We start from the raw sequence: 26,852 nt of genomic DNA on the forward strand, positions 1-26,852 counted from the left end.
GTTGCTCTGGCAAGTAGGAGGGGTCGTCAACTCCGTAGTCGAACTGGGCAGCAGCAGTGTCGGTCTCGTAGTCTACCGGAGAGAAGAGGGGGAAGAAACAGTAAATACAATGCAAACATAAGCATGACGATGCGTGACATGACAATGAGCGGTGCTAGGTGTGCCCTAACGCGACAGTAGGTGGTACCGGCGAAGGGGGGGGAACATCCGAGAAGTATTCCCGATGTTTCGCGTTTTCGGACAGACGGACCGGAGGGGGAAAGTTGCTAGTTCGATAGGTTAGGGAGGTTTGGTGGACGAACGGACTGCGTATTCGGATTCGTCTCGTCGTTCTGAGCAACTTTCATATAGAAAACATTTTCATCCGAGTTACGGTTTAAAAGATATGAATTTTCAAAGTTTATTTGAATTCCTGGAATTATTTGAATTAAGCAAAAAATGAATTATGACGTCAGCATGAGGCAATGCTGACGTCAGCAGGTCAACAGAGCGGCTGACCAGGTCAAACTGACTAGTGGGCCCCACCTGTCATAGACAGTGGGCTAACAGAAGATTAAACTAATTAATTTTTAGTTAATTAACTACTGGGCCCACCTGTCAGTGAGTGATTAGATTAATTAATTAGTTTTAATTATAAAAACATTTTTCTTTTCTCTTTTTTTTTTTTAATTTTGCGGCGGGGCCCGCATGTCAGTGGCTGGGCCTGCCCAGTCAGCACGTTGACTGGGTTGACCTAGTCAACGGGGCCCACTGGCAGTGGCACTGGGGTGGCCCCAGGCCAGCCACGTCGGCGGCCGGCGCCGGAGCGACTCCGGCGACCAAAACAGCGGCGGCCCCTCGCCGGAGTTGGCCGGAATCGCGCTATGGGGCTCAGGGAGGAGCGGGGCTAGGCCCATTCGAAGGAGCTCGCAGCGCCGCATCCAGTGGTGGCCGGGGCTTCGCCGGACTTGGCCGGAATCGGCGCCGGCGAGCGGCGGAGGCGGCGGCGCGCACGGGTGCCCGACGGAGACGAGGCTACGGCGGGCTATCGAGCAAGCGGAGGGGCTGGGGGCATCTACGCGCTGTGGGGAGTGCAGCGGGCTTGAGCCCGTGACCAAAAGGTCACCGGAGACCCGCCGGCGACGAGCTCCGCGGCGCGGCGTTCGGGCGGGCGTGGGGAAGCAGCTAGGGGGCGCGCGAGAGCGAAAGGACAGGGGAGGAGGGGGAAGAAGCTCACGGCGAGGCTGTAGGGGGACGGCAGCGTGCTCGGGGAGGCTCGTCGGAGGCGAAACGGGGCGGCGATCGACGGCGGCCGTGCGGGGAAGAAGAGCTCGGGGAGGTCGTTGCAGGGGCTCCGGTCTCCAACGGGCTGCACCAGACGATGCAGCGGGCGACGGCGGTCCTTGGAGACACCGTGGGGCGGCGAGGCGGGCACGGTGGCCGTGGGAACGACGGTGAACGGCGGCGACCGCGTCGGGCGTGGGGAAGGGAGGAGCGGCGTGGATCTGGGGGGAAGAGAGAGGCGCAGAGGCCGAGAGGTGAGCGGGGGTGAGTGGGAGAGGGGCCCGAGGAGGCGGGGGGAGCTGGCGTCCTTATCCTCCCCGTCGCCGGCGAGGTGGTGCGGCGGGGACCGGCCCCTGTTCCGACCCCGGTCGGGGGAACAGGGAAGGGGAGGGCGAGTGGGAGATGGGCTAGGCCGGCAGGGCCGGGGGGGTCGGCCCAGTTGGGCCAGGGGTCCAGTGGGGGGGGGCCTTCTCCTTTTTCTTTTTCTTTGTCTGTTCTGTTTTCTGTTGTATTTTCTTTTTATTTATTTATTTTCTTTTCTGTTTTATTTCATTTAAAAGTATTTAGGTATTTTATAAAAATGTGTTTTCTCCACCATAATTACCAGTGTATTATTTGGCACCCACCGAACATTTTTGTTTAAATTTTTGAAAACTTTTATTTTCCACTTTAATTTTAATTGAAGTTTGAATTAGGAGTTTGAAAAGAAATGTGATTCCAATGTGATCAAGCCCTGTTTAGCAACATGATTAGCTTAATCACAGAGAGTTACTGTAGCAGGATTCTCGGGGTGTTACATCTCATCACGCAAAGACTTCACGCATTTCTTCTACATGGCCCTCACTTGGTTATGGGTTATATACCACTTGTCACCTTATGCCCATTCTATCGTGTTCGCTCTGCATGTTATGCTTGTTTCTATGCCTTTGCCATGCAATTGTGACCCTTGCTTGCATTTACCCATGATACACCATTATGCTACTTCTATGTGTATTTGCATGCTTGGTGGAGATCCTTGTTGCTATTACCATGTTTTCCTTGAACCTTATGCTATTGTTGATTCTTGTGTTGGGAGAGTCATATTGTTCAATTGCTATTTACATAGGATTTCTTGCCAATACAATGATGATACATTACTCATATCTTGCTTTCATGCTTGTGATATGTCATGTGCATTATATATGCTCACTATTTGCACACATGACATGATTGCCATGATTACTTCTAGTACGTTGCATCTTCGCACTACTAGCTTGCTTGACTTGATCACTATGATTGCTTGCTTTGTCGCATCACCCATGTTCCATTCTTACTCGCTTTCTTGGGTTGATGACATATATGCTCATGCCTCTCACTTGATTTGTCTTGATCATTGTCTCTTGTCTCCATTAGTTGCATCTCTCATACCCCCTTGTATTGAGTGCCAACTTGCTATGCTTATTGATCGTGGAGACTTAGACATATTACTTGTGATGCATGCTTGTTTGATTGAGCCTATTGTATTTGGTTGTTCTCGCATCATATGCCTCCATACTATGAAATTCTCCCTTGTTCTTTCTTATGATGAGCGTGATGCATACACTTATTGGGTATCTTACCACACGAATGATAGGTTTTGCACTTCCGCTAACCTCATTTGTTTTTCCAAGTGTTTGTCACGTTCTTTCGTTTTGAAGGATTCACAAGGCGGTAACATCACGAGACAACTTGGTCATGTGAAGGCATACACGATGTGCGACACCAACATTTTCGACATCCTCATAACGGTGAACTCCTTCCTTTTGAGCCATCCTCAAATACGCATATTGGATGGTCATTCTTCCATTGTTGTTTCGTTCTTGTTGTCTACATGATACATCTCGCGAATGGAGGAGCGACATTGGAGATTGGCTCTATGGACCTTCACATTGAGGAGCGCTCGAACTTATTGGATGCACCTTCGAACCTCCACTCATGCCACGACATCGAGCTTTGGTACATCAACACTCCTTTGAATTTTTGTACTACCACATCCATATTTGTTGATTGTGCTACCACATGTCATGCTCAATGGACATATCATACTCACCATAAGTTTGCACCCTATGCATCGATTAACTCACATTACGCTTGCCTTGTTGCAACAATTTCCATGTCATCCATGATATATGAACTTGTACATTTTCTTAGAAAATTTGTTGTGATCTTTATTGAAGACATATTCATACATCATGATCATATTGACCACCATCAATTGCATGACAACATAATCACATTGAGCACCAATTACCATATTCATGCTTTTGATACACCATCACATTATGACATCATTTTGCACAATGGTTGCATTGATCAAATTCACAACACCTTTGTGCATACAACAAATGCTTTTGTTCCCATGAATGCTTTGCATATCATTCTATATCATCTTGATAAGCTTCATGCGCTTTGTCATGAACAATCTTGCCGAACGAACTCATACTTACTTGGTGGACACTTTGTGTGCGCTAACCATTGTATTTCCGAGTGTCGTTTGTGTTTGCTCTTTTTGCATGTATACTCCTTCGACGACACCTTGGAGTACTTGGATTGCGCCATGACTTCCACTTCGTTCAACTACAAGTCCGTCCACGACAACCGTTTCCATGGTGATGAGGATCACGATCCGAGGTCGGATCTTTCCCAAGGGGAGGGAGATGATGCGGAGCATCCCTCGACCATCACCATGGACGTCACACCACCACCGCAAGCAGGAGAGGACCTATGACGAGAGCTCGCGCACGCGCCATCGAAAACGAGGTCACTTCTTTCCTATTCGAGCCTCGTTTGGATTCGTGTGAGAATTGGATTCTACCTTCAACGAAAACATGGTTCATTCTTAGGTACCAAGAAGATGATCGTGAGAAGGAGGGAACGGAGACTCGAGCGATCGCGAAGCAAGGGAAAGGAGAGGTCGAGAAGAACGAAGGAGACGTGAAGAAGAAGGGCGTGGAGGTCCTGGACACCCCGGGTGCCCGGCCATCTTCGGCCCCGCGTGCCCGGCCACCGGCTGGGAATCGCCCCTGGCCACCCCAGGTGCCCGGCCAAATGGCCCCGGGTGCCCGGTCCCCTCAGCCCCGGCCTCCTGTACACCCCGGGTGCCCGGGCCTCACCCCCCGGGTGCCCGGGCCTCACCCCCCGGGTGCCCGACCCACCTTCCCCAGGCGCGCCCCGGGTGCCCGGACCCCGTGACTCTGGGTGCCCGGCCCTCTCTGTTGTGGCTACGTGTTTTTAGGGATATTTTGGTCCTTTGTACCCCTCTTTCCCCAAGTTTCGTCCCTAGACTATATATACTCTTGCCCTAGCTCATTTGGAAGGATAGCAAAGTATTTAGAACATCAAAGAGAGCTTTGCTCCTTGTATCCCCTCCTCTTGGAGAAGATCAAGATCAGGACCTCACCTAGTGGGAAGAACTTACCTTGTGCTATTTTCCTTGAATTGTTCATGTAATCTTGTGGATCTCATGTATGCTACTCTAGTGGATGTGATATTTGGGTTGTTTGAGTGATTTGTTCCTTGTGTTCTTGAGTGTTCTTCCTCTTTTCCCCCTCCAAGTGTGAAAAGATCCCCTCTAGGGTTTCACCCTACAACATCGAGTTCTTCGAAAACGGATTTCGTATGCATCATTGCGTTTTCGGTGTTAGAGTTTTTGCCGATTCATATGTGAGGAATGTTCTCTTCCTTATTCTATTGGCATTTTTTTGCATTGCTAGTTCTAAGTATTTCGATATACTATACTACTTCAGAAGAATGTAATGTCCCGTGTTTCACTTTTTTTCCACCATCTCTTGGTCCAATCTTTTCCCGTATGATAATCAATCACCTTAATTTACTTACCTTATTAACCAATTCCATTTTAATTTACTTACCAAATGTCTCATCAAAATATATGGCGAATCATGGGCAGGATCTGCTAAATATTTATTTACATAATCGCAATAATATGAGTAGGTAAATCACAAGCTAACTTACTATTTATATCCCGCTGCAACGCACATACATTATCCTAGTTAATCTTAAAAAATGCTTAACGAATCCAATCTTCTTTTTTTTTGGGGAGGGGAAACGAATCCAATCTTCACTTGACCTTTTGAGATATGTGCATGGCGGTTGCATGCAGGAAAGCACATGGTGATACCAATCCTTACACACTCCCATGCTACCATTTATTTTAGAATTAAAAAAAAACTTAAAAAATCATGAATGTTTACAACACATGTGTTTACCACCCCTAAAAAATTCAGATCCAAACTCCAAATACACATTGAGAAATAAAAGACAAATCCACATGTGAATAGTGTCTTCATGTGCATTTCCTCAAAATAAACATTGAGAAACAAAAATGTCAAATCCATATGTGAATGGTGTCTTTGTACACCCTCTGTCTTTGATTGTAAGATGTTTTGACTAGTAACATTTAGTTTTGAAACTATGTCGTGCTCTATGTTTCTAGGAAAATCATAATGTGCCAACCTACATCAAAAGCAAAATTGCATTTTGTTTGGAAACAACAAAAGCCTTGAAGCGACGCGCGGCAAGGCCAGTCGCTTCGATCTGGTCGCTCCATCTTGAATCCAACGGTACACACTGAGTGAGTCGGCATCATGTTAATAGTCAACCTCGAGTGCGCGGAAGCCATCGCCGCCTGCCCTCATTTTTCCCTCGAGAGTTTTCCCTCTCCCACTCTCCTCCGCCGCCGGCGCCCGATGCGCCACCTCGTCGCGGCGGCGAAACCATCCCGGCGGCGGCATTTCTTCTTCTCCTTATCCCCCTACTACCAACTCTCCACCACGACCACCAGCGGCACCAATTCCTCCCATCTCTGCTCCTTCTACGACCCCGCGGCGCAGTTCCTCCCCCCCGGCTCTCCCCGGCACCTCTCCCTCCCCACCTCCCTCCGCCGCGACTCTCTCCTCGACCTCGCGCGCATCCTCAAGTCCTCCCTGCAATGCCACCTAGCTCTCCGCACCCTCACCTCCCAGACCCCCCCGCTCCATGCCCGCTTCGCCGCTGCCTCCCGTCTCGCCATCTTGTCCCCGGCGCTGCGCCCCTTCGCATCCCTCCTCCTCGCCGCCCTCCTACCGGCCGCCTCCCCGCATCTCCTCGCCTGGTGCGCCTCCCCCGGCGGCGCCCCGTACGCGGCCCTCCGCCTCGCGCTCCACGCCTTTCTCGCCGCCGGCATGCCGGCTGAGGCGCTCGTCGTGCTCGCACGCATCCGCAGCGTCGGGAAAACGCCCAGCCTCTCCGCGCTCGCGACGCTGCTGCGCCTGCTGTTCCGCGAGGGCAACGTCCAGGCCGCGTGGAAGGTGTTCGTGGAAATGACAGCGATGGGGCCACGGCCGAGCCTCGCCATCTTCAACGCCATGATCCTAGGGTTATGCCACATGGGGCTCGTCCCTGTAGCTGCGGGATTGCTTGGCGTCATGTGGAGGTTCCATCTTATCCCTGATGCGTGCAGCTATAACATCCTGATCAAGGGACATTGTGTGTTTGGGCAGGCAGGGGATGCTTTTGAGCTGTTTGAAAAAATGCACAAGTCAGGGTGTGAGCCGACTGTTGTGACGTATAATATTTTGGTGAATGTACGGTGCCGTGATGGGAATATGGTGGAGGCAAGGAGGCTGTTCGATGAGATGGTGGCGGTGGGGGTCGAAGCAAATACAATCACCTTCAATGTTTTAATCGATGGGTATGCAAAGACTGGGCAGATGGATGAGGCTGATGCCGCCTACAGAGAGATGAAGGAGAGGGGATTGCTGCCAGATTGCTGCACCTTCAACATTCTTTCTGCTGGAGCATACAAGTTTGGAAAGACCGTGCACTTAGCACATGAGCAGCAGGAGCTGTATGAAATGTTTGGTTCACAGATATCAGCGGACAATATAGATATGACGATCTGTAGGCTTTGTTGGGATGGACAATTGGATGATGCCCGGCAGCTTGTGTGTTGTGCAATCGAGCAGGGTGTTCCAGTGAGTGTTGCAGGTTTTAATGCTTTGATTGCTGCATATAGCAAGGAGGGATTTGAAGAAGAAGCTCTCGAGTTATATAAACTTATGAAAGAGATAGGCCTTGCACCCTTATCCTCCACTTTCAATTACTTGATACTGGGTCTATGCAATCAAGGAAGACTAGATGATGCACAGCTTTTGCTAGAACATATGATTAGTAAGGGATATTCTGTTGGTACCTCATTTACCGTTTACATGGATTCATGCTTCAGGTCTGGTAATGTAGAAGGTGCCTTGAAATGCTGGGATGATATGGTGAAAGTTGGCGGGCAGCCTGATTTTATCGCTTTCTCAGCATATATCAGTGGCCTTTGCAGATTAGATCATGTAAATGAGGCTTATCGGGCATTTGTCGAGATGACAAGAAGAGGTCTTGTTCCGAACAATATTACTTACAACTCTCTGATATCTGCGTTTTGTAGGGTTGGCCATGTGGCCGAAGCACTGAAACTAGAGCAGAAGATGAGGCAGAGTGGTCTTGTTCCTGATGTTTTCACAAGCAACATTCTGATTGATGGTTTTTGCAGAGAAGGAAGGTTGGATATGGTGAATAACCGTTTCTTGGACATGCGCAGTAGTGGCTTAACTCCTGATGTAGTGACATACAATACAATTATTAATGCATATTGCCGGGCCCAGGATATGAACGGTGCCATGATTTTCATGAACAAGATGCTTGCAGATGGCTGTGATCCAGATATTTTCACATATAATATTTGGATTCATAGCCTCTGCAACAACCATTCGATGAATCGAGCAGCGAGAGTGCTGGATGAACTTGTCGCTGTTGGTTTCACACCTAATTCAGTCACATACAACACACTGATGGATGGCATTTGCAATGATGTCCTTGATCGAGCCATGATTCTCACTGGTAAACTGATTAAGATGGCTTTTCAACCCAACACCATCACAGTTAATGTTTTCTTTTCTCATTTCTGTAAGCAAGGTCTTGGAAGGCGAGCCCTTGTGTGGGCTGAGAAGCTCAGAGAAGATTCTGTTGCTTTTGATGACGCTACAATGAATATACTTGACTGGGCTTCCAAGGAGATGGAGGATGACCTCCAGGGTAGAGTTGCTGATATCGACAAATGCATGTTTCTTGAGTTCTTAATGCTCATAACGTACAACACTATGAGCAATAATAGATCCCCAAAGTTTAGACATGTGCCTGTCGAGACAGTTATTGATCCTGCCGGCAGCAATACAACCAAAGTTTTAGATACTGGGTAATAGCCAAATTTCATAAGCACATGACTACTTGAAAACATTAGCCACACGATCAAAGTTTTTGGTGTCGATGAGGGACATTGGCATGAAGATGACACAATGGTCGCCAGCCTGGAGGAGGCAAGCAAGCAGATATCAATTAGCCGGCCAGACAAAAGAGAGTAGGAGGAGAAGGAAGAAGAAGACGAGACTCATTGGTCAGGGCGTGTGATCGACGGGGTCCTGTGCCAACGGGCACCATCTGCTGCTGCAAGCACTGCGACTCCGACCTTGCCTATGCCCAGCGCATTGTCTCCAAGGTCTCGGTCTCCTCCTATGTCTCTCATCTCCATCTACATCCGTTCTCCATTTTTATTCATCTTGTTTCCTTGCCAGATGTTCCGCTGCAAGCATGGCAAGGCCTACCTCTTCAACAAGGTGTAAGTAATTAGATCACAGCGCCCTGCCTCAATCTTCATCTTGTTATGTGTGCCCTGTTCTCTGTGACACAGATGCTACTGCATTATTATTTAGAATAGTTGTGCTCTGTTCTCTCTGCTATATGTGCCCATGGTCATCAAGCAATTGCAATTTCTAGTGTTTTGGGCTGCTGTTATGGGGTCTGTGATGCAAATATACAATGCTAGATATGAAAATATATGATATGGTCATAGCTGAATGCTCAGTTTATTGTACACTGTCAGAAATATTCTTGGTAAAATCAGTTTTGCAGCACTTCACTGAGAGTAGATTGTGTTCCTCAGTCCATGTTTGCTCTGCAATCTTTGATCTAAGATTCTGATTCAAAATGATTGTATCTTCATTTTTTTCTGACAAGTTTGCCTTCTCATCGCTGGATCAAGGTCATTTCAGGTTCATCAGGCTGCCCGTGTCCATCTACCACCCAAGCCATGTCGCGGAGCAACGGAGATACTCCACATGATCTGCTTCAGCTGCCTCCAGTTCAAGAATAACCTGGATTTTCTCAGAAAGATGTATTATGAGCTGAAATTTGAAAGTGACACTAGCATAACTTGGATTTTCCCAGAAAGATGCATGATCCATTTTGAAAACAACAGGTGTAACTACAATAGCAATCATCTAAACAAAAAGCATATGCCATGCTTTGTTTAACACACATAGTTCAGTAGCCTAGACATTTGTGATGCAAAAATACCACCACATTACCCAAACCCTCAAACAGTATAAAGCTCCACTCAAAGTCCAAGGTTAATTTAAGACTGTTAATTAAGCTATCGATGGCTGGTGTTTATTTTAGTCGTAGGTTTCTGAGGAGGATGGCATATGTACAGTATAAGCACTAATTAATTACTCCCTCCGTCCAGAAATACTTGTCCTCGAAATGGTTGTAGGACAAGTATTTCCGGACGGAGGGAGTATATATTTTGCCGTATGTGATGGTCTGGCCATCGGGCCGTGGCCGAGTGTAGAGCAGGTCACCCAGCCAATTATTCGGTGTTTGGATCTGTGGTGGTGGTCTTCTGTCCACCACAATCTTGTTATTGTGATAATCTTTTTTGCTGCTGAAATATGTCACAATATTTGTGCTTTGCAAGATTCTGTGGCTACTATGTTGTGCTGCCTATATGCATGATTCTGTTCTGCCTTTCATGAATATGTTTGAGTTATGACATATATCATTCTTTTGGCATTATGCTACCCGTGGTTAGTTAAAAGAGCTACAAATTATCTTTTCCTTAGGTTGGATAATTTTGATTGATTAGTGTGTGCTTTAGCATGTACAGCCATGGCTGCTGAGAGCACCTCATGTATTTTATATAGATGTTCATTAAAGCTATTACCCGCATCTTCTGATTATTCACTGTAATTGACATCTCCACTATATTTGTGAATATATGAATCCAGTTTGTAAGAGTAATCTTAACGAGTTTTTGTTTTGCTGCTGTTTAGAAGCCTGTTTGTTTTATTCATGTATGTACTTTGGATCCATGTATCTCATGTATTAGCAATTTGGAAGTTGTGGATATTTTGGCCCTTGAACAGTGGACATCTTGGCTTGTGAACAACACTAGGTAAACAACATGCGGTTTTTGTAAGAGCACACTATGTTAATTATAGCCTGCTGCACAGAATGGCAAAAACAACTGTATCTTATATTTCTTTGTTACAGGCATGTAAACCCAACCTTATCCACAATGGCATTCTTTGAGATTTTTGATTTGATTAGTTTCTCCTCTTGATTGTAGGCCAATGCCTAGGCTCTGCTGCTGCCTATAGGAATTTTGGTCGCTTTCGTCTTTCTTGGTGAGTTCAACAACAATGAGTTTCGGTGGACTGCCCCCTCAACTACTTCAGCTTCTGCACTACAGGGCGATGACAGCCTCATGACTGTGGTGGTCGCCTGTTCCTTGGTTCTGGTGAGTTCCTGGTCTCCTCCCTCTCTCCCTTATGCCCTGAGATTATCCAGCCATTGAGTCATGGCTGATTATTGAGCCAATCATAGGGTTCGGTTATGTGGTCATGTTGTCTATGGTGGTGGTCTTTTGCCCACCAGTCTTGTGATTGTGATGATCTTGTTGATGAATTGTCCCATGTGGTGATTAGGCCCTTGCGCTATTTTACGCTATTTGTCATGGTTTGATATTTATTTAGGATCTTGGTGTGCTACTGCCTAGGGTGTAGAACTTGATATGGAAGGAACAAATCTTTTACTGCACTTGCTGCATCTTGAAAACTTAAGTTTCAAATTGGAGATTCAATTCAGGTTGACATGTGTCTCCTGTAATATACAAGGAAACATCTATTTCACCTCCAGTTGCCGCACTTGCAAGATTGTATGTTAACTGTTAAACTATCTTTATGTACGACCTTAATTGATGTCTGAAAAGAGAATGAGCTTCCTAACTATGCATAGTCATGTAATTTCAAGTAGTTATCATGCAGTCTTCAATCTCTCTCTGGCACTCTGCATGCTATGACAGTCACCCTGTATAGACGCCATTTGAAGGATTTTATGCTTAACTTGGTCTGCATGTATGAAGTGCGATTTATCTATGAGCAACTTGCTATTGGTTTTAGCAAAGATGTACTTCCTCCGTTCCTAAATATAAGTCTTTTTAGAGATTCTAATGCGGACTACATACAGAGCAAAATGAGTGAATCTACACTCTACAATATGTCTATATACATCTGTATGTAGTCCTTATTGAAATCTCTAAAAAGACTTATACTCCCTCCCTCCCATAATATAAGAGCGTTTTTGACACTACATTAGTGTAAAAAACGCTCTTATATTATGGGATGGATGGAGTACTTAGGAACAGAGGGAATCTTTATTTGCAATCTGGAAATGGTTTATAGGTCTCCTTTTCTTGATAGCAAATTGCCAATGTTTCAACTGAAGCTTGGTTTATTTACAATTTGTTAAAGGTTTTTGGTTATTTGCAACTCACGGATCCTTGTTGCTCCTTTATAGTACAATCTAAAGAGCCATGGAACTTTTTCACCTATTCAGTCAGCACCTTTGTTTTGTGTTGTGTTCACTAGAGAGCATATGTAAAGAAAATAAAAATAACCGGAAGTCATGGTTGTTACAGGCTTAGGGAACTTGATACACTCAAGGGCAACGTGGAGTCGGTTGTCAAGCTGAAGGGGCTTGGCATTGAGAACATCCAGCAGTCCGTACAGTTTGATGATCTGGGCTCCCATGACTACCTCCTCGGCTACAACTACTTAGGCGAGTCCCTTGTCTTTCTTTCCTCCTCTGTCTGCTATGGGAACTACTCCCTCCGTCCCATAATATAAGAGCGTTTTTGACACTACACTAGTGTCAAAAACGCTCTTATATTATGGGACGGAGGGAGTAGCTATGTTACTGTTGATCTCGCCATCTGTGCTATGGCCATGCTGTGCTCTGCTCTTGCCATCGAGTCGATGATGTAGTGCACGTGCTCTTTGGCGCTGTTCTCTGGCCTATGGTGCTATGTTACTGTTGACATGTTCAGGCTTAGTGATATGCTCTCTATTAAGGACCATGGATTTGGTGTGTGAATGGTTAGGCTCTGATTAACTGGATGTCATGGTTATCATCTCTGTTTATGCCACAATTTGGGAAGTGATACTGTTTACCGAGGCTTGCTAAATAATCTTAGATGTCTCAACAGTGCTAATCTGCCCCTGTTTTCAGGTTATATTTGCTATGTATGATGAAGTGGAGAGATATATTCTATGCTACTGTTTGATAGCAATCAATTTGGGATAAGAACAATAGCATCAATGTTTGGTCTTCGGTTGTGGTTTATCTATTTAAATTTAGTCATAGATATGCTATAGGTGTTTCCGAGATTCATACAATGCAGTTCATAGATTCATATAATACTAGATAGTAGCTTATCTTCTGTTGGTATCTACATATATATTTGATGCTCTTAGATGGACACTCAAACTCCTGCTTTTAGATATGTTAATGGCTCACTAAGGGCATCTCCAACGCGGATCACCAGAACAGGCCTCACCAAATGTCCACGGACAGGGATAGGGGTGGAAGACCATCCAACCACAATCACCAAATGTCCGCCCCTGGTCCAGCCTCCTCCATTTGACATGCATATCTAGATCAATACCAATTTAAGCATACGTTTAATAGTTGCAAACATATGCAATCACAAGCAAAAAATACCGGATCTTCAATATGTTTTTACAGATTCCAAAAGTTGCTAGTCCGGCTGTCCGTGCCAAAGAACTTCATCGGCTCCCATTCCGGCTGTCCGTGGCAAACACCTCACTCTTTGGCTGCTCCGGCCTCCTCCCTTTGCGCGAAGCGCTTCAATATGCTCACATGGTTGGCTTGGACAATCTTCGCCGCATCGGAATCCAAGTCTGACGTTTTCACGAACAACATTTTGGAGTCCTCCGAAGCGGCCTTGATCTCAAGCTTCTTCTCTTGGAGCATGAGCTTCTTGTCTTGCATCTCCATGAAGATGCCAAACCTCTCCCCCCCTTATTTCCCTCCTTCACCTCATTGCGCGCGACACTTGCCTCCTACTTCGTCATGATGTCCTCAAACTTTGTCATCTTGGCTGCCGCCCCCTCTCCCTTCTTTTTCTCCTCCTCCCACTTCCTTCCCTGGTTCCTAATCACCTTCTTGGCCAAAGCAAGCCCATCTTGTGTTGGAATGGTTGGATCACCACCTCCATCTTCATTGAGCATGGCGTTGATGGAATTGGCAATCAAGGCGGTCCACTTGCTTTGCCCATTCAACTTCAACCAACAATGCATGTAGATGAAGTGCTTCTTCTCCATCTTGTGATATAATGTGCACACACGTACGACCTAGCAAAGGAAGACAATGGATGGCCAACAAGTTGCAACACTGAGCAAATCAATGAAATTGACCAACACATAGAGCAACAAGGCACAAAACTTATGAGATCTTGGATTGCCACGCTACTTGGCCATCAGGTTTTCACTTGATTGTAAAAGCCGCAAAACTTGTTGATGCCCTCTTTGAATGTTGTACATTTGATGGTTGAGCGACTTTGAATTGCTCTGATGGATCACTTCCTTGTGGTAGGGATTGTAGTGCTTTTGCTCGTGAAACCAAATATGCACGCTTTGCTAAAATGCCACTCTGTTACTAGTGGCCAACCAATGCCTCACACAACAATTCATCCTCCTTTGGGGAGAAATTTAGTCCCTCTGCTTCTTCTTTGGGTCGACACCTGGCGCCCACTGCTCATCCGGATCCATGTCTGGCTGCTGGGTGTCCGATTGCTAGGTGCACGTCTGTTGGGTGTCTGAATGTGGTTGTTTCTACGGCTAGGAGTCATCCACTTGGGTGGACATTCAATAGAAAGCCTACTTGAGTAGGTCAAACAACGGGGATCTCTCAGTTCTATAGCTGGCCAAATGGGCCGTTTTTTTTCGGGCCGGCCCGTGAGCACGCCGGCACGGCCCGCCTTGGGCCAGGCACGGCACGGGCTAAATGGGCCGGGCTCGGCACGCGGCATGCCCTGGGCCGTGCCTGGGCCTGGAGGCTGGGCACGCGGGCCGGCACGGCACGGCCCGATTACGTTTATTTTTATTTTTTTATACATCTATATATGGCCCAACATGTAAAAATAGGCTAAAAAACGCTCAGTGCGTCAAATAACAGGCTGAAAATATGCGGCCCATCATGCTAAACGGGCCAACGTGCCGGCCCGTTTACTAACTGGGCCGTGCCTGGGCCTGGGGGTGCAGCACGCGGGCCGGCACGGCACGGCCCGTATAGTAATCGTGCCCTGGCGGGCCGTGCCGGGCCAGGCACGATTACGATGGGCCAGGCCGTGCCGGGCCGGGCCGGCCCGTTTGGCCAGGTATGCTCAGTTCCAATGGCTGGATCTCAGAATCGCGTAGATGGGTAGAAGTAATGGGCAAACACACCTAAGTTAGAGATTTAAACTACTACAGTAGTGATGGGGTGCCTGTTTACCTAAGTAGGCCTAGTTCTTTCTTTAATGAGCATTCGTGTCCGGGGACTTTGATCCAACTTCAGCCGATGGGGAAACTTTCGTCTTCATAGCCCTTTCGTCATGGATAATGTTCATCATCGCCTTGTCGGCTACCGATGTCCCGCTTGGATGAGGCATTCCGGCAAACATTGATTGGGCATCGACGGACAAGCAGTCCACAGCCGCCATCCGCGATCGGACAAGCTCCTGTGACTGCGACTCTGTGAAGGCATAGTCGGTGTTGAGGTCGACGGTGAGACTCGATGGCCGGAGGTGAAGGAGGACGTGGACTGTTGTGGCAATTGCTGCGGAACGGGTTGCTGGGAGGCGTAGTAGTAGAGCGGCTTTAGCTGGGATGGCCACGACATCGATTGCCTGGGCGACACCAAGGTGGCGGCGCACTTTGACCGGTCGTCAATGAACCCCCCGCCTTCTTATTCACCCTGTGGCGGCGGGTGTTGCGCTCCGCAGACGCGGCCTTGCGGGTGGCCACCACGGTCCTCCGGCTCCATCGCAGTGGTGGACGGCTTAACCGGGGGGGGGGGGGGGGGGGGGGGAATCGGGTTGGAGGCAGTCGGAAAGGGTGGGCTTTCCCGCGGAAACAGTGGTGGGAATGTCCAAATGCGCGTGCTCCGGCTGGGGTTCTTTGGACGGTCGGGCGTGTTGGAGTTTGACGCGGCGAACATCCGGACGCCTGAAAAACCTCCCCTACGTTTGGTTCCGGTTTGTGGGATTTTGGACACCCGGACCGGTCTGGACAAATTTGGTGACCTTCGTTGGATGGCAAGGAAATGTCCTAACAGTCCAGTCCGGACATTTAGTGGCGACTTGTTGATCAGCATTGGAGTTGCCCTAACCCAGCATGGTTTAGGTTCAGGTTCTAACCATCAAGAACATGTTCCTTATTTATCTCTCCTGTTGTCCGGGATGTTTGGCAGCAACTAATCTTGACGTGTGAACAGGTTGGTCATGGCGTCACGTGCACATAGACCTGCAGCTCTCGTTTCCACGACCTGGTGGTCGTTGCCGCGGTCTCGGATGACGGTGGTTCACCACCTTGCTTCCAGTGCCGATGAGACAATCGGGTTGTCACCCTGTAATCTCAGTGTCGGCTCCCACGACTGCCTCCTCGGCTACCACTACTTAGGTGAGTCCTTGGTCTCTCCTTTCTCCTCTGTCTGTTCTGGGATCTAGCCTTCGTGCTATGGCCATACTGTGCAGTCATCTCATTGCATATCTGGTAGTTTCAAACATCGTGCAGTATGTGCCAATCTCTTCCACCTCAATTTTTTTGGCATGAAAGAACAATTTGATAGCTTTGATTCATTTTATCAATTAGACCTCTGTTGTCAAATAGAACAATGTGCACTTAGTTAAACTTCTAATATTGCTGCTTCCCTTTTGATTTAGGATATTTTTGGGACCATTGAGTTTATATGATCTTTTGACTGTCTGGCTCAGTGGGGAGGATCTGCCCACTTGTGTCAAGAGGTCATGGGTTCGACGCAGTCCCTCTGCATTGCACTGTGCAGGGGTAAGGCTTGCTTCGTATGACTCCATTGGCGTAGGGCGGCCGGAATCGGGCGCGACGGCAGCTGTGGGGTGAAGTTTCACTTCGTGTGGTTGGGGTTCCCGTCGCAGCCCTTTTGGTTTTCGGGCAGCTGTTAGTGGTGATGTATTTTTGCATCACCTGTAGCAATATTTTGGGCACCATATACCTGTAGCGCTGCTGTTGGAGGCGTTTTATTTGACCCACAAGTGACCTAAAATGCATTTTTTTTGGGCACAGCTGCATTTTTGGGGCCGCTGTTGAGGATGCTCATGTAGTTATCACGCAGTGTTCAGACTGCATTCTATGACGGTCACCCTGTATTGACACCATTTATTTTTCTTTGAGCAATCTGCTATTGGTGTTAGCAAAGCCGTATTTGTTTGCAATCTCGCAATGGTTTATAGGTCTCGTTTACTTGATAGCAAATTCACAATGGTTCAACTGAATCTTGATTTATCTACATTTTTTTAAGTTTTTGGTTAGCTGCAACTCACGGATCCTTGTCAGTCTGTTACATAGAGCATAATTGGTTTGGTGTCAAAAATAGGCATGCCAATGTTTGGCATTGTGCCAAATATTCGCTACTACTTGGTTGGTTACCGAGTTGTCTTGCCTATCTCACATAAAGTTTTCAATATTTGGCAAGTCTTGGTATTGCCAATATTTGGCAATTCCAACATTTGGCTAGCCAAATATTGGCAGCAAACCAATCATGCTCTAAATCTAAAGACTAAAGAGCCACAGACTTTTTCCACTTATTTTGTCAGCACCTTTGTTCTGCATTTTGTTCACTAGAAAGATCTGACTCGGCTGTTTGAATATTACAGGAGAGCATAGGTAAAGAAAATAAAATACTCTGGAACACAATGACTTTCATAGTGCATTTTTGTCCATATGACCTGACTGGCTTTCTTTTTTCCTCCATACCCTTATGTTGCTTTGTGTGCCCATGGCCATCACTCAGATGCAATATCTAGGATTTGGTTTGTGGTTGGTCATCTAATCATGGCTTCCTCTACTACGTATCTAAGAGTGGATATGATGCTTGTGTTCAGTTTGTGTAGAGGCTGAGTGCGTGTCCGTTTTGATGTTCTGATGGTTGCTATGCTTGTCCCGGTTAATGTGAGTTGTTGATATAAAATGTTCAGTGGTGAAAGTAACTGTTAATCTTTTGGTGGCTACCATTTTGCTATAAAATGCAGTGCATAGTGTTGCCGTGCAGGTCTTTTCATGTTGTTAAATTTTAGAGATAGAAGAATTGGTAGAATGCAGTGCAGAATTAATGTTGCTTTGGCACGATTGTCCTTTACGGGTTGCTTCCTCTGTTCCTTGTGATACCTTCTACTCCCTCTGTTCCGAAATGTAAGTCGCTGGGGAATATGTTCCGACCAGGTGAAAATGGGCAAATGGACCTTTATGCCCCCAGTTCAAACTTTGAATCAGCCCGTCTTCTTCCTTGGCGTCTTCCACCTCCGCCTCCATCCCCGCCTTCCACCTCCACTCCTGCCCAGGCGCTCCTCCTCTCCCACGCCCAGGGGCCCCTCCTGGCCCGCGCGTGCCCAGGTGGTGCTGTGCTGCCGCCCGCTGGTGGAGGCGAGCTGGTGCTGTGCTGCCGGCCCCTGGTGGTGGCGAGCTGGTGCTCTGCTGCTGCCCACTGTTGGAGGCGAGCTGCCGCCTGCACGCGCTCAGGTGCTGTTCCTCCCCACGCACAGGTGCTGCTGCCGCTGAAGTCCTCGCCGCTGGACAGGAGCTGCTCCAGCCGGAGTTCTCAATTTTGCTCGCCTAGGTTCATCTCCTCGCCCAGTACTCGCTCTGCATCTGAGTAAACAATTTGATGATCATAAACTTGTTGTAATCATTTGTCTTGAATAATTGCATGCAGTACAATCTTGGAGTAATACTGAAATTTAACACTGAAACTGAACAGTGATATTGAACAGTAAAAGATGAACACTGAGTAGAACATGTACTATCAATACAGGTTTGGACCGGTACTGTCAATAGAAAAGATGAACAAGTACTGTCAATTTAGAACAGGTTTGGACCGGTACTGTCAATAGAAAAGATGAACAAGTACTGTCAATTTAGAACAGGTTTGGACTTAGTTTCATCAGTACTCCAAATCAGTAGGAGTATGAATTAACGGGCAGAAATAATTGCTACTCTCATTTAAGGTAAAATTGAGTAGGAATAGGAGTAGGAATATCAGGAGCATGAATATCAGGAAGGAGTAGATCATGGCCTTTAAAATTTTTACCCCTGCCTTACTTTGAACTCGATCTCATTTCTGTACTTCATTATTCTCATAAGAGGGTCACTTTCACCTGTAACTTGACATGATCAAGTAAACTGTGCACATGTCTATTTTTATTTGAATCTTCAGAATGTCCAAACTTTTAAACACTATGGTATGGCTGAACAATCTAAACTGTTTGACATAATTTGATGTGAATAAAATACTCCAGCCATTCTTAGTATGCAAATCTGCACTTAGTGCTTCGAAAAAACACTATGGGAAATGACTTGAATGGAGAAATGTTGAGATACCAACCTGCTAGCTGAAAAGTGCAGCATGCCGGCATGAGAATGACTGATACCCTCACACATCTTTTTTCATTAGCCCTTCTTTAAAACAATCTGATGGAAAAAAAACATTCAAGGTCACAAATCATATTATTGTAGGGCTCATATTTACTGTAGAAGAGAGAAGAGAGAGAAGAGAAAAGAAGAGATCAAGAATATGGAGGGCACAAGAGGAGTATACTACAGTAGCTCTCCTCTTGTTGCAAGTCCTACACTAAAGTACTAAAACTACTGCTTGCAAGTCCTAACATAACAGCAGCAATCATCATCAGTGCTCCAAGTATCCAAGATGGAGTAATTAACAGAAAATGCAAGATAACCTAACATAGCAAGATGGAGTAATCCAAGAAAATTAATTGAAAATTGCTGAGTAGTGTTGTGTGCAAGTGCAAGTACTCAAAATTTGTTTTCATTCCATTCTGAAAAGCAAATTAAGCAAATTAATCTTGGAGTACCAGAGGACTCCAAGTTAAATGTACTCAAAGCAAATTAAGCAAATGTACTGCCATTAGTTTTCATTCCATTCTGAAAACTACTCCAGTTCACAAATTAAGCAAATCTTGGAGTATTGAAGTACTCCAAGTTAAATGTACTCCAAGCAAATTAAGCAAATGTACTCCAAGAAAATTAAGCAAATGAACTGGAGTAGAAATAAATTCTGAATATGTTCCAGTCACAAAAGAACTTGGCAAGTTGTTTTTATTCCATTCTGAATATGTTCCAGTCACAAAAGAACTTGGCAAGTTGTTTTTATTCCATTATGAATATATGTTCCTGACACAAAAGAGTTGGCAATTAGGCGCCCAATTAACTTGGTGATGCATGCTAGACTTAAGAACCATCATCACTTGGTACACACACCAGTTCAGATTACACATGATAATTAATTAGGCGCGGTAACTAATTAACCCCAGCAGCTACCTTAGTTAGGTGCAGTAAAAACTCCTACTGCTACTGCATCTTTACCAACCAAATTCAGTGACAGAGCTACTCCATTTTACTCAAATTCAGTATGCAAAATTAACAGTAATCCATACAGCTGCTTCATACTCCAAATTGCTACTCCAAATTCAGTATACAAAATTCAGTATGCTGCTACTCCAAATTCAGTTTGCAAATTAACAGTAACAGTACTTCAATGGAGTACAGTTGCTACTCCAAATTAACAGTGGGTCCTTGCTAACCATATTGTTCTCAAATTAACAGTAGAACTCAAATTAGCAGCAGCATTCGTAGGTGACAACACAAAACAGCAGCAACATTCGTACGAGTAGAAAATGAACACGTACTGGTTCAGATTGAAAGAGCTTAGCTAGCGCAGCTCAAATTGAAAGAGCAGCAGCTCGAAGCAGAGCTCGGCAGCGATAGAGAGTGTAGCTAGCGCCCATCTTGCTGCCGGTCTTCCAGGCCTGGGAGGACTTCTTGCGGCCGCCGATGCGGGGGATGCTGGCGAACTCTTCGTCGGTGAAGGCGGCGTCGTTGCTGGCGTACACTGTGCAAGCGCGGGGGCGAGCAGCGAGCGGGACCCATGGGCGCGGCGGTCGAGGCAGAGGCGGACGCACGAGGCCCCGGCATCGTCGGCGTTCTGGATGAGCTCCCGGCGTCCCGCAGCGCGGTGGTGCCCTCCGGGTAGTTGGCCAGCACCTCGCGGATGCGCCGCACCAGGTCCACCCACAGCCCGAAGTCCTCCAGCAGCATCCCGCCCGGATCCATGTCGCTTCGTCGCCGGCGTCGAAGCACGCGGATCCAGCGCCTCCGCCGGCCAGAAGCTCATCGCCGGCGCCTAAAAAATCAAGCTTTTGACCTACGGGTGGTGGATTTCTGGCGGTGGGAGGAAACGGGGTGGCTCGGTGGTGCGGAGAAAGAGAGGAAGCGGGGTGGCTCAGCGGTGACGATGGCGAGGAGAAGCCGGCGACGACGGGGATCTGGAGGGGAGCGAGAGAGGGGTGGCCGGGTGGGTGAGAGGGGGACGAGAGAGTGAGCTCGAGTGGGTGAGAGCGAGCGGTGGTGGGAGGGCATTTCTGAAAAGTGAAAAATTCTCGTAGCGTTACGAAATTTACACGTCAAACCCTTAAACGACTTACATTTCGGAACAGAGGGAGTAGTAATCTTATTCCTTGGCCATTAATCAATCTTGTTGGGCCTGACTTGATGTTGATGATGAGGAAGGCGAAGAAACCTATGCTGGAGAGGATGTTGGATCTGTAACCACCAGCACCAGGGAAGGTCGTTTAACCGCAGTAAGTTCGATCTTCCAGAGGCCAGGGCGATCCTGGGCGGCATGCACCATCCGGTGGTGCCACGGCAGAGGATTGAACTATGGAGCTTATAGCGCCGCGTCAATTGGAAGTCCGGCGGTACTGGTTTCCTTTATATTTCCCACTTCTGTATCTCTGAGCTTGCCGTTGTGTGTTTTTGCTGAATGTGAGTGGTGTTGTTCCGGTTGTGTGGATCAGCTCCGGCGAGAACCAGATGGGTTCTTTTGCTGGGTTTGTAAAAGTGCTGTCTATTTTATTTTTTGAAACGTGGGGCAAAAGATTTGCCCCTTTTCATTAATTAGGAGAGGGAAAATGTCTTTCAAAGTTACAGAGGACAAGAAAATAAAAGCCTCAAGCATGGGGTGCATAACACATCCACACTACTTTCCCGGTAGAATGTGGCCCAAATGTTTCGCCCCCGCGGTCGCCAAAAGAATCGCCGCTTTCTGGATGGTGCGAAGAAGGATGGTTGGAGGAGCAAAGTTGCGTCGAAAAACCCTTGCGTTCCTTTCGTCCCAGATCGACTTGCATACTAGCATAGTGAGGGAAGACATCGCCCTTCCATGGAACCTCTGGGCGGCGACCATGTCGAACCACCAGTCCTTGATACTCCTATAGTTCGCCCAGACTGCAACGTCCAAGCTGACAAGCTGAAGCCAGTCCTTCACCAAGCCCCAAAGCCTCAGCGTGTAGCGGCAAGTGCTGTCTATTTGAAACGCATGCTACCAAGCCCAAGTTGAAACGAAACCGATGTAGGTTTCTTCTGGTCTCATGCTCGAGTTCCATAAAAGCTTCTCCTGGCCGCCGTGGGCGAGCTTGCTGGCCACTGCCACGGCCAAGGCTGCTCCGGTGGCGTGCCGGGATTAATGACTCAGGACTGTTCCATAACTGGAATTCCTTGCTCCTGTCGTTGCGATATTGCAGAGCTGCAAAAGCAACTCTCCTAATAATTTCGGGCATGGAGCTCGGGCATGAGGTGCTGCAAGGGTCTCCGACGAGGCGTGCAGCCAGCAAGGGGTCCGAGGCGACGTGGAGGGGCGTGGAGGGGCGGTGACGTGCAGCGGGCGCGACAGATCTGGTCCCTGACTGGTGCTCGGCGTGCGTGGTGCTTGCCGGTGCCCTTGATGTTTGGCTGTGGCTCGGAAACCGTGGTGGTTCCTGGCCTCAGGCAGTGCTCATCTGTTCCTTCCCGGTATGGTGCTCGGCATGGAATGGTGGCTCGCGCTGCGTCTGGTGGTCATGGGTCTGGTCGGCCGTTGATGGTTCTCGTGCCTGCTGATGGAGTTTCGCCGCCGTTGGCCTCCGCATGGTGTGGCTGGCTGAGATGGTTCTTCGTGCTTCTTCGTCCAAGGGTAGGTTCGATGTTGGTGATGGTTGGTGGGCTTGTCGATGCCGGTGGTTTGATGTGCGGCCGAGGGTGTGTCGGGAGCTTGGGTGAAAACTCAGTCTTGGCCTGGTGCTGTGACTAGTGATGGTGGCGGCTGCGGCCGTCGTCGACCTTCCTGGAGGCATCGCTACTTTGCTGCCGCACCCCTCTCGCACGGATCCGGCCATCACAGCCTCTCCGGAGGAAACCCTTGATCTTGTGTGATCGGACGTTGGCGGCACCTTGGTGTCGTTTTCCCTCTTGGGGATTCGTCTTTCGAGCCCGTCATTGGCGAGCGGGACCGGCGGATGGCGGCGGTTGGGGCGTCCAGACTTCTGTGGCAACGATGATGGTGGGAGCGATTTTGGCGACGCAGTAATGGTTGCGGTAGTCGGCTCTTCTCTGCTGTGTCCACGGGATTGCCTCGGTTTGGTTGTTGCTCTGAAGTCGAAGCTGCGGCGGCGAGGCCCTTCGGCGTACGATGAGTGGCTGCAGATGGGCCGTTCGGTGATCTTTCGTGGCGCCAACCGTGCCTGGTTTTGTCCTTCGTAGTTCTCCGTTAGAGTCGGAGTTGTGTTGTCTGGTCGCATGTGGCTGAGTTCTCGCATGGATCTTCATGCAACTCCACAAGGCCTCTTCATAGTGGGTTGAGTCGGCGATCGCCTACGGCAAAGTCGGAGTCGTTTGCTCAGAGTTTAGGGACGGCGAATACGCCTTCTAGAGGAGAAGTGATGACGATGATACCTGCGTGCTGTCTTGACGAGGCCCTCTTTAGAGCGGCGTGTGTGGGGTATCTTATGCGTGCCGCTCAGGGGTTGTGATGGTTTTAGTCTGGTTTTCCGTTAATTAACCGGAAAGCTCTCTTCTGCTTAATTAATAGATGAGGCAAATTTTTTACCTCCGTTAAAAAAAGAACATGATATTGGTACAATCTCAACAATACTCTATTGAAATGAATTGGGATCATCAGCTGGAGTTACCTTATTTTTTCTCTCGACTTCGGCTAATCCCTTAGTTGCAAGAGAACTGCTACGTAACCCATGACCATGAGAAACCCTTCGACTTCGGCTAATCCCTTAGTTGCAAGAGAACGTGCTACGTAACCACGGGTGGAGAGAGGGAGGGGCGAGCAGGGGCTAGACCCCTGCCAATGGCTCGCCCCCCTCAACGATTTGTAGCAGGTAGTCCAGTGTATATACGCTAATGGCCGCAGCTAATTACCTAATTAGCCCATACTTATTAGCCCATATACGTGAATAAATAATTTAGACGTGTTGTACCGAATTACAACAGCCCAAAGCCCACAATGCGGGTGGTTGTTTTAGCCCAGGCCAGTGCCTCTGGACGTGAATACGTGCTCGATTAGATCGATCGATTGATCTGATTCTAGGGCGTTTGTCTTGTCAGCAACTCAGCATGCGTGTTCCTCTAGGGCATTTGTCGCTGACGCCCCTAGCGCGTCTCCTGGTCAGGCGTTTCGGCTGGCCGCCGTTTGTGCGTATACTGTTAGGACGCGGCACGGCCGAGGGCCGACGCTTGTGCATATCCACGACGACGAAACCTTCCACTGTTCTATGGTTCGTAGATGGCAAGATGCAAGCAGATGACGCCTGGAGTTAGGATATAAGCAGGTACCATTTTGCACTAAGCTATTATTTATTACTTCCTTCACTCACAATATAAGATGTTCTACCATTTTCTCATTTAGATGTATACATGCGCATTTCAGCGTGTTTGTCCAATCCTTTCACTCTGCATAAAGTCTATCCATTTGTCCCATAATATAATATCGTTTTGAAAACTAAAACAGCTTGCAGAACAATCTTATATTATGGGATGGAAGGAGTATATTGAAATATTCAAAACATCTTATATTTATGAACCGAGAAAGTATTATTTTTATAAATCATGATTTTAGTCGGGTTATTTAGCATTGTGCATAAAACAGTAAAAACGTCTCCACACAAAATGGGAGACGACTCTCATAGGCGTTACACTATTAGGAAGAAAAAGCCTTAAAGATCAGATGAGATAATCAACTTGTTGGATGTTGGTGATCATACAACTCAATTTATAATCTAATATATATAAATGTAATTTTATTTTATTTGGTAAGTACCAAACATATATTTGTATATGCATTGACATCAAGGGCAGCGTGATGTTTTGTCTCTTGTGATCATTGGCTTTTCGCCTCCCTCAAGTTCAAATCCTGGCTTCGCCCCTGTACACCCATGACCATGAGGACGAGACATCTCAACGGACATGCAAATTAACGAAAGTTCATTAGGTGCTAAAAATGCATTATATGTCTGCATCATTACTCTCCTTCCCCACATACATGCATAATGCATTGCCATATATACCAGCAAAGTGGCACCTGCTCGATCACTCTAGTTAGCTGCACGCCCCATCCGCCATGGCCGAGATCAACCATGACGCCGCAGAGGAAGGAGACAGGCAACTCCTGTCCACTCTCCCGAAGAAGGAAAGGATGTGGAAGCCATTCTTCCTCTACCGAGGCTGCTGGCTCACGCCCCGGGCCGTGACGAGCATCACGCTCCTGCAGTCCCAGTTCGCGCCGCGCCCCGACGACGTCGTCCTCGCCACCTTCCCCAAGTGCAGCACCACCTGGCTCAAGGCGCTCGCCTTCGCCTTCGCCGTCGCCAACCACTCCCGCCACCCCGTCGTGTCGGCTCCGGCGCCCACCCGCTGCTCACCCACCCGGAGGACCTCGTGCCGTCCCTCGAGCTGCCCCACCGCGACGTCCACCCGGTCGCCGGCCTCCACAAGCTCCCTTCCCCAAGGCTCCTCTCCACCCACCTGCCGCCGTCGCTGCTGCCCCCGCGCATCTCCGCCCTCGGCTGCCGCGTCGTGTACATGTGCCGGGAGCCCAAGGACGTGTTCGTCTCCAGCTGGCACTACATGAACAAGGTGAGCGCCGACTTCTCCCTCGACATGGACGCCACCTTCGAGCTCTTCTGCCAGGGGTTCTCTCTGTACGGTCCTCTCTAGGACCACGTCCGCGGATACTGGGAGCAGAGCGTGGCGGAGCCCCACAGGGTCCTCTTCCTCAAGTACGACGACATGATGGCCGACGCGGGCAAGCACGTCAAGATGATCGCCGAGTTCCTCCGCGTCCCGTTCACCGGTGAGGAGGTCAGCGGCGGGGCCGTGGAGGAGGTCGTGTCCCGGTGTAGCTTCGAGAATCTGAAGAGCCTGCTGGTCAACTCCTCAGGAGTGTCCGATCGGATTGGTGGGATGCCCATGGAGAACTCGTCCTACTTCCGTGCTGGGAAGGTGGGGGACTGGAAGACACACTTGACTGAGGAGATGGCGAAGAAGCTGGACTGCATCGTTGAAGAGAAGCTGAGAGGTTCTGGTCTCACCTTCTGACGTGTGTTTGCATATCTCTTTAGTTTGATGGCTACGCAGGTCTTCTGCTGGAGAGCTGAATTACATACTCGCATGAACATGTATCCGTGTTCAAATTCGACGATGCGATGCATAAATAAGTTGTTAATGAATAATACGCACACGTATTCAAGAAAAAAAAAGCATAAATCAGTTGTTGCCGTGCCTTCGTTTATGCTACTTGAGAAGGGTTCATGGAAGTGAAAAATGTCATTTGTTTTCCTTATGAAATGGACACTATTACTGTGTGAAGATAATGCAAGTCTCCACCACAATTACCACGTCAAGAGCACTTTTTTTTGAGATAAACAAAAACTTTATTCATTAGAGATAAAAAGTACATCGTTTGTGAGGGTCATTACAATTTCATTTACAGGTTTCTCAAATCAATCAGAAATTAACGAAAATCTAGCTAAACTCGCAAGCTCATGAGCTACTTTATTTGCTTCTCTATTAGAGTGTTCGAATCTAGTAGCAACGAAGTCACAAGCATAATGAAAACAATCGTCGAAAATTGCCGCCGCCGCACCCGCCGACTGTCCTCCGTTCTTCATGGTATCAATCACCTCCAGGTTGTCCGAGTTAATAATAAGGCGATTACATCCCGCCCTTTGCGCCAATGTTATACCAAATTTAAGAGCTGAGGCTTCCGCCATCAACACATCTGCGCAATAGTCAATCTTCCCGTTCCCTCCCGCGATAAAT

The 26,852-nt window shown here is 47.9% G+C and overlaps 1 protein-coding gene and 2 pseudogenes across 2 annotated transcripts; 2 read left to right on the forward strand and 1 right to left on the reverse strand.

Annotated features, from left to right (window-relative positions):
* Positions 1 to 5,520: 5,520 nt before the first annotated feature.
* Positions 5,521 to 9,756, forward strand: LOC109781778 (uncharacterized). 2 transcript variants are annotated; one of them, XM_020340384.4, is made up of 3 exons: positions 5,521 to 8,821; positions 8,898 to 8,941; positions 9,365 to 9,756. In XM_020340384.4, the coding sequence occupies exon 1, from the start codon at positions 5,886 to 5,888 to the stop codon at positions 8,523 to 8,525; it is 2,640 nt and encodes an 879-aa protein (XP_020195973.3). In that variant the 5' UTR covers positions 5,521 to 5,885; the 3' UTR covers positions 8,526 to 8,821; positions 8,898 to 8,941; positions 9,365 to 9,756. The 2 variants fall into 2 exon arrangements, with proteins under 2 accessions (XP_020195973.3, XP_040251969.2); XM_040396035.3 differs by having other exon boundaries at positions 9,375 to 9,756.
* A 7,516-nt stretch (positions 9,757 to 17,272) lies between these two features.
* LOC109781779 (uncharacterized) lies at positions 17,273 to 21,440 on the reverse strand (annotated as a pseudogene).
* Positions 21,441 to 25,152: 3,712 nt separating this feature from the next.
* Positions 25,153 to 26,620, forward strand: LOC109781775 (cytosolic sulfotransferase 6-like; annotated as a pseudogene).
* The last annotated feature ends 232 nt before the right edge of the window (positions 26,621 to 26,852 follow it).

The sequence above is a fragment of the Aegilops tauschii genome, chromosome 7, assembly GCF_002575655.3.
Source record: "Aegilops tauschii subsp. strangulata cultivar AL8/78 chromosome 7, Aet v6.0, whole genome shotgun sequence".
Lineage (NCBI taxonomy): Eukaryota > Viridiplantae > Streptophyta > Magnoliopsida > Poales > Poaceae > Aegilops > Aegilops tauschii.